Source organism: Camelus ferus, chromosome 2 (genome assembly GCF_009834535.1).
Source record: "Camelus ferus isolate YT-003-E chromosome 2, BCGSAC_Cfer_1.0, whole genome shotgun sequence".
Classification (NCBI taxonomy): domain Eukaryota; kingdom Metazoa; phylum Chordata; class Mammalia; order Artiodactyla; family Camelidae; genus Camelus; species Camelus ferus.
Genome location: NC_045697.1, coordinates 34,455,313 through 34,468,901, shown reverse-complemented (window position 1 = coordinate 34,468,901; position 13,589 = coordinate 34,455,313). Strand labels below are relative to the sequence as shown.

The 13,589-nt window shown below is 40.2% G+C and overlaps 1 protein-coding gene across 8 annotated transcripts in view; it reads left to right on the top strand.

The window, feature by feature from the left end:
- Positions 1 to 13,589, top strand: part of CORIN (corin, serine peptidase) — a 222,881-nt gene that overhangs the window by 25,671 nt on the left and 183,621 nt on the right. For all 8 annotated transcript variants that reach the window (XM_006185960.3, XM_032496984.1, XM_032496963.1 and 5 more), the window contains one exon: positions 9,409 to 9,553. In XM_006185960.3, coding sequence (XP_006186022.3) covers positions 9,409 to 9,553 — 145 coding nt within the window. The remainder of the gene's footprint in view (positions 1 to 9,408; positions 9,554 to 13,589) is intronic.

The following is a 13,589-nucleotide window of genomic DNA, read 5'->3' as shown; positions in this document are numbered from 1 at the left end:
TAATTGTGACATGTGAGCTCTAGAAAGAAATGGAAAAATACTACCGACAGGCCATTTCTAAAACGCAGCTCTTACTGTCTAGCTGCAGTGGGTGGTTATCCTCTGTGAGGCCGTGTCTGGCCTGGGAGGAGGGGCGGACGCATGCAGGGTCAGGAAAAAGTCTGTTTCTTACCCAACAATGGCAGCTCTACTGAGGAATGGATGGCTCTGAAACTCTTATGATGAGGGCTACCAGATCTGGTCTTTCATAGGTTTGGGGGCATACAGGGTCAGCCCTGCATGACTCAGTGGGTGAAAGTTTAGTCTGTCTGTGTAGGGACTGGAGAGTAGATGGTGTATTCTGAAAGCTATGATCTAGAAGTCAAGCCAAATTAATAACCATGGGATCTCTAAATTAGCTACTGGGGTTTGGAAAAGGGAATTGCTCTAGATTCTGCCTTTTTGTTGATGAGCTTGAATTATTTTAATCAAATTATTCACAGAGAGTCTCAAATTCCTCATCTGTGAATGGGTAGGGTAATACCATCCAACTCGTCGAGCTGTTTTGAGCATTTCCATATGATGAGGCATTTAGAGGCGTGCCTGGTTCCCAGGAAATAGTTTTCTTGCTGTTTGTTGTTATTAATATTATGATAATTAATAATTATTCATACATGGAGTAGCATTCAATTCCTTATGTTTCTAAGACTCTTCTGACAGTGGGAGAGCATACTTAGAAGAGTTTATTGATTCATTATTGTAATATTTTTATGGAGTGCCTACTAAAAGCCAGACCCTTTTTAAATACCAGGGCTACAATGGGAAACAAAACCCAGCGTGGTCCCTAACCTCATGGAGCCTGCAATCTAGCAGGAATAAGCAATATAATCTAATAATCACACAAATACATGTAAATGATAACTGGGACAAAGGACAGAAAGACCCGAACTAGTCATGGGTCATGAGTTAATGTGTCAGAGTGAGTCCTTAGTGACTCTAGCAGTTTGGGGGTTGGAGGGAGGTCAGTTTAGGCAGAGTGATTACAGGGAACTGGGAAGAGCCAGATGGCCAGAGGGAAGAGAGGCAGGTCAGCGTGAGTGGTATACAGTGAGCCGAGTGTAGGAGGGGCAGACCTGGAGGGTCTCCAGATCCTGTCACTCAAAGTTTGGTCCTCATACTGCCAGTGTCAGCATCATCTGGGATGCAGGCTCTCGAGCCCCACCCCAAACCTCCTGGATCAGACTCTCCTTATATGATTCACAGGCACATTGAAGTTTGAGAAGCACTGTCTTCTATCTCATGTTAGGAAAGCTGGTCTTTGTCTCTTAAGTCTCTGGAGGGTTTTAAGCAGGGAGGTGACACAACCAAATGAGTGTTTTGAAAAGATCACTTGGGCTACAGTGTGGAGTTCGGAAGGGGACAAGTGAGGACATGGGGAAACCAGGCAGGAGATGCTGAAGGAGGTGGAGAATGTGGGGTCCCTAAAGGGACTGCAAGATGATTGCCTGTGTTTCCACCAACCTTACTTTTTATTGTTTGCTTCCTATTAGTCCCTCTTTGAAAACATTTTGGCTATCACACTATATTTAGTGATTTGTAATCAAAAATTGCTAATTTATAATTTACTAAGTTGTAAATTTTTCTTCTGAATTTATCTTGATTGACGACATATTAAAGCTTCTGATTAGCAGGAGATAATCCCCTGTGGCTACAGTGAGTTGCTGTTAATTCTGGTCAAAAGTTAATGAAAATGAATATATGTACATTCATGTATGACTGAAGCATTGTGCTATACACCAGAAATTGACACAACATTGTAAACTAACTATACCTCAATTAAAAAAAAGTTAACAAACTTGACAGTTACATTACTCAGCATGAAAAGCCTAGATGTATGTATGGTGTTTAAAGAGAACTTTCAATAGTTTGTTTTCCTCCCTTCCACCAACAGTAACTATATCAAAAACCTAAAACTTCTCTTGGGAAATTTGCTGGCTTTTAATTGTGAGTCATTTATTTGAGACAATATATATCTAGACTGATCCTACTATACACCAGGCACTAGTTAGTTACCTAAGGGATAAAAATAATGGTCTGGGCATATGATATGACTATTTGTTGAATGAATTAAACATGGATTTTTATCTCCTGAGGTTATAGTTTTAATTTTAATATGTACATACATGACTCTGATCCCAAGTATGCAGTGATAAATACCGTAGTCCACTTAAAACTGCTTGAGCTGCAGGTGATGGACTATTCAGGTTGACAATGATTTAACAAAAAATAATGCATCCTTTTCTCATGTAAATGTAGTCTGAAAGTAAGCAGAGTGGGTCTGATAGGACAGCTCCACAAATCCATCAGGGATCCAGGTTTCTTGTTTCTTGTTACTCAGCCATCTTCTGCCTACAGCTTTCATCTCTGGGTCTAATATAGTTGCTTGATCACCAGCTATTACATCTGTATTCCAGCCAGCAGGAAAGAGGAAGGACAATAGTCTTGGAGACTGTTTCTTGGAAGTCATATTTGCCACTTTGAAGTTCATCTCAGGGCCAAGAACTCAGTCTTCTGGCCACACACGACTCCGGAAGAGATTGGGAAATGCTGACTTTATTCTAAATGCTTACTTTAGGCTAAAATTTAGGGTTCTGTTTCTAAAATCAAAGGAAAGAATACATGCTGGGAGTCAATTAGTCTCTGCCTCATACTAGAAATTCAGGTGAGGCAGCGAGAGATTACTTCTGTCTGGGTAATCAAGGAGGGCTTCCAGAACGAGGTGAAGTATGAGTCACTTCTTTAAGGATTTGGATTATGCAAATGAATGTGGGAGAAATAAAGAGTCTAGAACCATGATTTCCAAACTGTGTGCTGAATTTCCCCAAGGTACTGCAGTGACTCACAGAGGCTGCTGGTTATTTTCAATCTTTGAGGGAAATCCAGTGATACTTGACATCTGTTGGTTATCAAATGAAATACCAGCTTGAAGTAGTTCAGTTTCAACATTAGATTCTGCTATATTCCTTTTGATGTCATTCTATCTTCATAAACTTGGGTTCTTGGTGGTTGCTGTGTAAAAAGTCATACAAGGCAAAAATCCATGTGGCTCAGGCATTAAGTGGTAATAGTTTCCAACATGATTCTCAGGTTGGAGGTGTTGTGCAGTGCCCAACAGATGCACATGTCTCCTTAGTGCAAGTAATTGTGGTTATTTAAGGATGATATGAAAATATTAAAATATTTAAACTTACGTGCAGTGTTTTTTCAAATGGCTACTAAGTTTTTAGGATAAAATTGTTGGACCAGTCTACTTAAAAAATGGAACCATTAGACATTTCTTTTGGCCTAGGACCTCTGAAAAAAATTACCTGGACAACGATGACACTGTGAACCCAGAATATCTAGGGATCCCTGATTTAGGGGTTAATAGAGTTAGAAGGCTACTTCTTTTCATGTTCTTAACATAGGTGGTGTTTAAAATTTTTTTTTCTGTAATAAAATCCATAACAATTTGCTTTCTGAGACAAAATTTTCTGACTTCAAAGCTCATCATAGGAAATTTGACTGTGAGTTGTACTAATAAATAGTCCTAGTAAAACCTGATTTTATTGATTTTAGTATATTTTCCCTGAAAGGAAATATTTTTACTATCTTATCAAGTACATTTTCTCCTCCAAGTATTTTTAGATGATTCAAGAGTAGACTTAGTAAGGCATATATCACTGGAAAAAAAAAGAGTTCTTTGCAAGTTTTGTGTAGGTGATTGAATTTATTTGTTCAACAGATATTAATCCATTCCTGACTGTTCAGGTGCTGTTCTAGATGCTGGGCGTACACTGATGAGAAAAGGGTAATATTTGCATATAAATAGATAAAACTGAGTTAGTATTATTTGAGTATGCTTTTACAGAAGCAGCAATAAATTTGTACTTTCTAGTCCGATCATCTTGAGTGTTTGTTCTTACAGTTTACAATGCATGTTGCAGTCCCATTTCAGTCTGAATATCCCTGAAACTTGTGCTTTCCTTTCTTTGTCAAATATAATACATCTAGTCTTGATAATTTTTTTTCTATTTTGAAGGTTAATTTTATCTTTGAACCTTTTGTGGAGTAACCGTGTATTACAGAAATAATTAGGCAGTTTTATCTGCCTGTTTGCCATCTGCACAGTTATACATCTAGCTTCACTAAGAGCCCTAGTGAAGAGATAATGTGATTTTCTTAAGAGAATTTATAATTTAATTTGGTTCTATTACATTTATAGAATTTAAAATTCCAATATATGCAGGTATATAGTGATGCTGTATATCAGGAGTTGGCAAACTTCTGTGAAGGGCCAGATCGTAAATATTTTAGGCCTGGTGAGCCAGGTGGCTCTGTTGTAACTACTCTGTGCTGTTGCTGTCACAGGAAAGCAGCTCTAACAATATACAAATGAATGAACATGGTTGTCTGCCAATAAAACTTTATGTATAAAAACAGGCAGTGGCTGGGTTTGGCCTGTGGCCTATGGTTTGCTGACCCTGACTCTCTATGTAAAATGTAAAATGTATCATGCAGGAGAGTCAGACTGATTGAAAAATCGTTCTTACATAGCCCAACAATCAGAGTGAGGAGTGAGCGTGTGTAGTTTCCAGCCACTTACACCTACTCGGAATGTGGGGAGTTGTGGAGAGGGGAAGGCTGTTGCCCCTAAGAAGTCACTTGGTTCCTTCTGGGTTGAATGTCTGCTTTGTCCTAACCTGGTGGTTAGCAGCTATTTCCATGTCTAATATCCCCAGTCAAATGTTTCTGGGTCTTTGGCTTTTCGGTAAGTCCTGCCCCTGAGATCAGGAGGGAAAATTCCATTTGAAGGATCCATGGCAGGTGTCTCCTCGTTCTTGAGCCGTTTTTGCCATTTGCAGCTGTGGAGGTATTCCCAAGAATGTGCCAGGTGTTAATGAAGTCCAGTGCTGCAGGAAGGCGGAACAGGGTCAAGACTAATGTACCTGAAATACCAACTCTGGTCGCCATGACCTTTGAAATTTTACTAAAATGGACTTGAATCCCATCCACTCCTGTGGAAGTCCAAAGCCCTCCCCTAAATCTCTGCCAATCCACTAGGTATGTGGTTCTCTTAAATCAGCTCTGGTTCCAGACTCTGAATCTCCTGAGTGAGTTAGTTCAGTTTGGGGATCATTTTTCATGTTTTCTTTTTCCATCTTTCAGTGATACACTGCCTCTTTCTCCCTCTGGCTGTACTGTGGAGGAAAATTAGGGAGTACAAGAATAGATAGAGGTGACCCAGACAAGAGGAGCATTTTCAGGGTTCCAGCGGAGACCTGATGGCAGTTGCTACTCGTATGCCGGATCTGTGAGGCTGGAGAGCTTTGCTTTGCACAGTGGTGTATCCCGAGTGCCCAAACAGTGCCTGACACAGAACAGGTGCTCAATGACCTCTTCCTGAGATAGGGAGCCATGGAAGAATACCAGATGTGGGCATGAAGATTATTTGGCTTCAGACCTGTTGGGTTTGGGGTATTTTTGCAGCCTCCACTGAGGAGACATCCAATGGCCAGTTGTATAAAAGGTCTGGAGCTCAGAGAAAAAAAAATATGCTTGCTACTTAAAGATATAAGTCACACGTGTAGGGCTGGTGATGCTGTTTGTGTGGGTGGCACTGCCTGGAGAAAGTGAACGTGAGAGAAGAGCTTACAGAAGGAGAAGTCAAAGGGGAAAAGAGCTTGAAGAATATGGGAATGGCTGAGAATTTGATCTGTCAAATGACACTGAGATGTCATTACAAGGATGACTGAAAAATGTCATTTGGATAGAGCAACATGGAGGTCATTGGTGACCATAGCAAAAGCTCCTTTGGTGCAGTGACAGAAGTGGGTGTTAAATTGACGTCACAAAGGTAGAGAGTTAAGTGAGGAAATTTGGACAATAAATATTAACAACTATCAGATCATTTTGGATGAGAAAGGAGAGAGGACAGTGGCTGAAGTGAGATACAGGCTTGAGGATGGATTGAAAAAATGACTGGGAGAGACCTTAACATAGTAAAAAGCTGATAGCAGTGGTATAGGAGAAAGAGAGAAAGAGAGGGAGAGGGAAAAAGGTAAATCAAGACTGGATATATGATTCAATGGAGAATTAAGATGTCAAATTCCTGACAAGGGAGAAGGAAATGAAGTCGGTGATACACGTGGAAAGGTTAGTCTTGAACAGTAGGAGTCTTAAGTAGCATCTCTATAGAGAAGGGTCCATAAACGAGCTGGTGTGTAGGCTGAAATTTAGGTAGGTGAGGCAGTTCTCATTTGATGGTTATTATTCTCTGTGTAGGGTGGGAATTGGGATGGACCCTCTTCTGAAAGTGTGGGCAGAAGAGTGGGAAAAGGTGATTAGGGGAGAATGAAGACTTTAAATCAGCCATCAAGTAGTCCTGTTGGGTGACTTTTTACTGCCACATTCAACTGTCCAAGTGTAGATACAGAGAGAGAAGACTGTTGGATTCATCTGGTGTTGGCTTTTACAAGATGGATGAGAAGAAAATCTGGATGGGTAAGGGGGTTCAGGGCATTAGCAAGAATACCATTGAAATAATGGCCCAAAGACTCTAAAGATGATATGTAAGGAAGTGAAAAAAGGAGAGAGTTGATATCCCGGGAGAAGATAGAGGGATTAGAGATTCAGGAGGGTCCTGAAGAGTTAGAGAATGACCGTCATGAGAAAAGTTGAATCAGCAAGCTGGGAGAGAAGTGTAACAGAGTTAAGAATGTAGAAGAGAGGGATGAGAAGGCCTCTCAATGGAGCCAGTGGCTCCAGGTAACCCAGTTAGGCAGATTGTTTCCATACATGTTATGTAAGCCAACACAATGCCTTTTAAAGTAGATGTAGTTTTTAAGATATAAGAAGTGAGTTTTCACCAACAGGATTAATAAAACATAAGAACTACATATTTGAAATATGTGCAGGTCAGCCAGGTGCGTTGCTACCTCTCCGCACCATGGGATGCTGTGCCTGTGCTTGGCTTACAGTTTTAAGTATGTGGAGGGTAATTTCTGGAAGAGGGTGCCTTCTGGAGAGAGGGCTGAAATGAAGCTTAGGAATTGTCCTAGCAGTTTATCTCATCTGGCATTATTCCCTCAACAGTCAAGTTCAAGAGATGCATTATTTTCAGAGGAACCTTAAAGGGCCTCTGAATAATGCAGCATTTACAGCAGTAGCCCCAAGTAGCCATGAAGGCAGGAGAAAAGTTATGCATTTGAGGAGCGTTGAGATTTCTCCTAAGTATTTCTTGGTGCTGAATCTCTTCTAAGTATTTCCTCCTCTTCTCCCTTTGATAAAAGTAATCAATTTCCTGGTCGCTGGAGGAAACATTTGGACTAATTGTGAATATGGTTTCTGGAGGTCAAGTATTTATTGATACAGACTTTCACGAGATAGTAAACTGAACCTCTGGCACTTTCTCTACTGATGCTTCACTTATGAATACTGAATGGGGTGTATTTGGCCACAGGATTCCAGCTAACACGGAAGCCATTGTGAATTTACCACCCAAGAAGGTGCACCCCGAAATGCTCCTGTGACCACCTTAACAAAGACACGTTTTCTATTATTGCAGAAGCCAAAGAAAACCCATAACTCCTTACCTTTCCAGATATATTTTACCACCCTTCTAAACTATAACAGGGCTTTTCAGGGGTACTTTTCTGAGAATCATGGCTCATTCAAGTGCTGGTTCTCTACAATGTCTTACCTGATCCTCTAGCAAGAAGCCATATTCCTATCTTCTGAATTCCTGTAACTGTCATGGTATTTATCATTTACTACCTTGTAATATAGTTATTTATGTATGTATCTTTCTTTCCTGCAAGATGGTGAGCTTCTGTGGGACAGTTGGTCTGAAATCATTGTTATATCCTTCAGTACACTTATTATAATTAGTAGCTGTTCAATAACTACTTGTTGAGTAAATGAAATAAGTCAGTTCTACCTCTGTTGGGCTGCAGTCCCACACTTGCTTTTTATAGGTAAGTGTTATCTCCGTGCCTGAATGGGCACCACCCACCCAATGCTGGTGTTGTAATCAATGTGCTGTTGCAGATCTTAAATTGTATCAGCGTATTGGTTCACAAACTTGGGTGAATTCTGGAACTGGATCCCATAAAAGGAGGGGGGAAGGGAGTGACTGAAGAAAGAGGCAGCCCACCTCCAGATTGGTAGGTGGTGGTTTTAATAAGCAAGGGAACTTACATGCAAGGTTTGTCTTGGGCAAGGGTGACTAAATCTCCACGCCAATCAGAGTTTATATAGAAGCCTTAATGGGTTTCAGTCATGTATACCATCCATATGGTCTCAACAACACCTTGCTCTCTCAAGGCTGTGACCTTGAAAACAGCTGTGGGAACAGTGGACATAATGTACATTCCAAGGACAAAAGAGAGGGTGAGGAGCCTCCGATTGCCTGAGTCCAGCTCGGCTGTCAACTGGTGGGTCATGTCCTCTCCATGACCTCCTCCAACACAATGCCACTTCATCTTGCAGATCAAATTGTAAATTAACTCTGAATGATCTCACATCGGCTGGTAGATTAAATCAGGTGCAGAGGGAATGGGTCAGCAAAGACATTAATCTAGGATTCAAGCCATTCTCAAGCTCACATCTTATGTTCTTTCAAATAATCTATCTCATGGAGAATTTTAAAAAGTACACAGACATCGTTTCTGGCAAGAGATGCAGCTAAGCAAAATTTAAACTGTTTGAAGACAAGAACATTATTTTGTTGAGCCGTCACTGTTGCATCTCATCTCTCACAAATAGATGGGTGGCAGGGGCAGTGTGGACTGAGGAGTGTGTCCTGAGAGAGTGTCAGTGGCCCACAGAATATGCTCTTTTTCAACTTGCCCTTAAATACATGGCCAGTAATACTCAATCTTGCTAAATTATTAATTGCTAAAAACTTACTTTATCCAGATTCGTGAAGATTTGAGTTAGGACTAATGAGACAAATAAGAATGAAGTCTGGATAATGTGTCTTCAGCTCCTCACCAACATTTTATCACTGTATTAGGCCATCTTTGCTTAGAGCTCTAGGCCAAGGTGAGTTCTTGCCATGGTAATTCAGAGCCCTTGGAATAGTACCAAATTGGCCAATGTATTTTATTGGCAAGTTGGCAAAAATCGAGATGGAATATCATTACAAGTTCATATACTCCTGAAAAACATTTCAGAAATGGATGATTTGCTCTGCCGTGAATGTGGTTTGTACAGTTATTTTTTTATTAATATGATTTGGTGACTAACCTCATTACATGCCTTAAAGTACACACAGTAAAATCTCTCAGGAATGCTGCTGCTCTGAACGGACAGCTGTACCATTTCAGACGATGTACTGAGTTGCTTTGTAATATTGCAGCCATGTTTTGTTTTCTTCACCTGCTTCAGGTCTTGGGAGCTGATGACAATAACATGGGTGATGGCTGCTCTCAGAAGCTGGCGACTGTTACTACTCTCCGTTTCCTGTTGCTGGTCCTGATTCCGTGTATCTGTGCTCTCATTGTCCTGCTGGTGATCCTGCTCTCCTTTGTTGGTGAGTGATGCTGTTATTAAAGGAAAATGAAGTTAAAATTAAAATTTGTGTGATTTAGAAGAGTGATTTCTACTGCTATAGGTGGTGGTACGACCATTGGGGGATCTTTCCGAGTAGGAAGAAATCTGATCAGATTTGCACTTGCAAAAGACAGCAGACCTGGATAGACTGCAGGGGGTTGGGAGTGGAAAGAGATGAAGGTGAGGGAGACCAATATGGTGACTGGCTATGGTCCAAGTAAAAGATGATAAGGGCCTGGACTAAGGTATTTGGTGCATTAAAATCAACAGAAACCAAGACTGAATTTTGGTGTGAGGGAGAAAGAGGAGTCAAGGTAGACTCCTGGATTTCTGGCTTGGGCAACCAGGTTGACTTTGGTGCCATCTGTTAATATAGGAAGTAAAGGTGAAGAAGTGGGGTGCAGGTAGATGGAGGCAGGCTGGAAGTTCAGTTTGGACATGCTAAGTTGGAGATACTTTGTGGGACAAACAAATATAGTGGAATCATAGTTTAAGGGCGTTTATCTTGAACAAATTCAACAGTAAAGGCTGAGCCAAGAAATGGAAGAACATAAGAACTCTAACACCAAACCATGGAAGTAAATTAACTTTGCTGTGCAGAGGAAGGTGCCCCCAACACAATCAGACATCAGCTCTGCTTGTCCTCCCTCAAGCAACTCTGAGTAATCTTAAAAAAGAACTTTAAGAAATGGCTTCAAACTGTGTATCTCCCTAAGCCTCCCAGATCCTCTATTAATAACATATTCTAGGCAGGTAACCTTTTAAAATGTAAGAATATAATTCATGCAGGTTTTTCTGTATTTCAAATCATTATTTCTTTCCAATCAGTTATTATAAATCATCAAATAATATTTGTAAGGTATATTTAAAAGTAAACTACTCTGTTGGAAAACTAAAAAAAAAAAAAAAAAAAAGCACTAACACCTTTCCTTCCTAAGGGAATTTTAAGGGAAACTGTGAATCTGTCTGAGATTTTGGCTTCTGTGCTGACTTTAGAATTTAACTTCCACCCCTACTGTTACTGGTCTGCAACTAGAACTATCCAGAAGGGAGGCTGACAGCAGCTACAAAGGCAGGAGGCTCCGGTAGTAGAGGAAGCAGCAGGGGTAGATGAACCCGGGGGGAGGAAGTGGACTGATGAAAAGCTGAGGGAAAGCCTGGAGGCTGCTGGTATTTAGGGGAGACAAAGAGGAAGGATCAAGAGATACAGGAAAAGTGGTTTGAGAAGATGGGAAGGAACCCGGAAATGCTGGGTTTCACAGAAACCAAGGGCAGAGAGTCACATCACAGGTCACAGGGTGACAAGTAGGAAGAGGACGGAAAGTGCCTCAGGCCATGAAGCCTGCAGGTTTTCTGCTGGGGTTTGAATCACCCTGCCCCATGTGGGGCCAGCTGCGGGCTGCTCTCGAGCTAAAGGCAGGGCAAAATCCTGAAACTCATCCCTGCCACTCACTTCTTCCAAGACCCCACTCCCCTCCAGACTTGGCCTGCTTTTGTTTCCTTTCCCATGCCTTCAGGGAGTTGCTTTTTTGTATTTGTCCAGACTTTGTAATTGTTATTATGTCTGGGAGGGTCCGTCTGGTAGAGGCTCATACCTCAGTGTTACCACCATTATTTTTACCAGTCGGATTCTCAGGATGCTGTGTGGTGGAACGGCTCACACACAGTGAAGAATGCTTCCTTTCATTCTCAGGTAGAATGCTGAATCAGTCTGAAACACACTTTCAAGTACCTCAGTGCTTAGAGGGCACTGAGCAGAGGAGGGGTGCTATTAAAACAGTGCTTTAACTGGATTACTTTAATTAATTTATTTATTAAATTTAAACTTTTTTAATGGCTTTATTGAAATACACTTTACAGACCATACAATTCACCCATGTAAAGTGTGTGTATTTCAGTCATTTTGAATATAATCACAGGTAAGCGTAACCATCACCACAGTCATTTTTGGAAGATTTTCATTGCCTCAAGAGGAAAGTCTGTTCCCTTCTGGTGATCACCCCCAACTTTCTATCCCCCCGCCTTGCCCCAGCCCTAAGCAATCACTAACCTACTTTCTGTCTCTCTAGATTTCCTTATTCTAGACATTTCATATGACCACGAGTGGTTTTTGTGACTGACTTCTTTCATTGCGTGTAATATTTTCATCTATGTTGTAGTATGTATCAACACCTGATACCTGAAGGCCAAATAGTACTCTGTTGCATGGATTGACCACATTAAAAAATTCCATTTATCAATTGATGGACATTTTAGTTGTTTCTGTCTTCTGGCTTTTATGAATAATGGTGCTCTGAACTTTCATGTACAAGTTTCTGTGTGGAAATATGTTTCCATTTCTCTTGGGTTTATACGTAGGAGCAGAATTTTTTTTTTAAATCACTTTTGTGTGATTAGGAAGTGTACCAATTTGTAAGCTTCTCTAAGTGCTATTTTGACTTATATGTAGGTGACCTTTAGAAAGTGGGATTTTCCCAACAGTCTTCAAAAACATTCTTTTCATAGATTCTGTACCAGGTGATTTGATATAGATATATTAAATAATATCTGCCCAAATGAACATTTCCTGTTTTATATAACAGATGTTTGTTGCTGTGATGAGCAATAAAATCATTTTATATCTTTGTTTTAAAAAAACCACATTAAATTCTGCTTTATTTTAAAAAATGTTCTGTTTGGTTTGAGTTGATAACTCCATGCTCTTTCAAAGTCTTGTGGTTATTTCTGGGTCTGTAAGGGTTGCTAGGGATGCTGGAATGCCATGTGTGCATATAACAGGAGCTCTGGCTTCAAAGGACAAAGAGGTGATAGTGAGGGGATTATTGGTTAGGAAAAGGTAATAGAAGCCTTATGCTAACAAACAAGATGCACTCTGTGTCTTTAATTTTGTCTATTGGGGCTTCCCTCGTGCATAAAGTGAAGAGGGCAAAAAGATTTCTAAAGATAAGAGAGTTGGACTTTCTGAGGAATTATTTTAGCAGCAGGTTATAGAGGAAAGCAGTAGCAAATTGTTTCTTTCCTCAATCCCTTCAACTGAAGCTGGAGCTACAAAGGTTTAGTTTAATTTAGTGTAGTATTTCTAAAATCAGCAGATAGTCTGGTTCCAAAGATTGGTGTTTTTGAAAGAAATTGAAAGGAAAATTGAAGAGTGGGAAAAGTACAATATTATACTCAGGTTTTTATTTCTTCAGATACAGTCTAATACTGAAAGGCCATATGACATAGAAGAAAACGTATAGCTGGACACTCGGAGGTCTGGGTTTGGCATCTTACTCTTCCATTTACTAGATGTGTGACTTCCGGTCAGATGTTTTACCTTCTCTGTGGGATAGGTACATGATTCTTATTCACATCACAGAATTATTATGGAAGTCAAATGAGATAATATCTATGAATGTGATTTTATAAAGTGACAAAGTTCATAATGAAAGTTGTTTTTGCTTATGAACATAACTGTTAATATTAGATAGTGATTTAATAAATAGCTCTAGTTCACTCAAAAATTGACCAAAAATGTGCTTATCTCCTTTTAACTCTATCCACAAGAACTGAAATCTGTGTGCTATGACCTTCTGGCATAGTAATCCCATAATCCATAAACCCATAACCCTATGACCAAGCCATTGCCATAGCATAGTTTAATTGCCAATAAAGTAGCTAGGAAGGAATAAAGTTGACCAACTGCTACATCTGCAGTGTGATGTTGTTTCACCTGACTTCTGGGCGACTTCTATGCTCAGGCCTGAGCATTACATTCATAGACTCATTCCTCTCTTACAAGAACTGGACTGGCAGCTGGTTACACTGCCATCACGAGCAAAAGAATCAGCTTGTGCTGTGGAACACGTTATCAGAGATTAGACGACACCTGCCTTAAATTATGTGTCAATACATAAATAATACAGAAACATATATATGCAACATTTACAGTAAAATTGTGTTGATATGTTGAGCCCATTTAACAGACACAAAATTGTAGGTATAATTTGATACTGTTTATTCCTTTAACAAACATT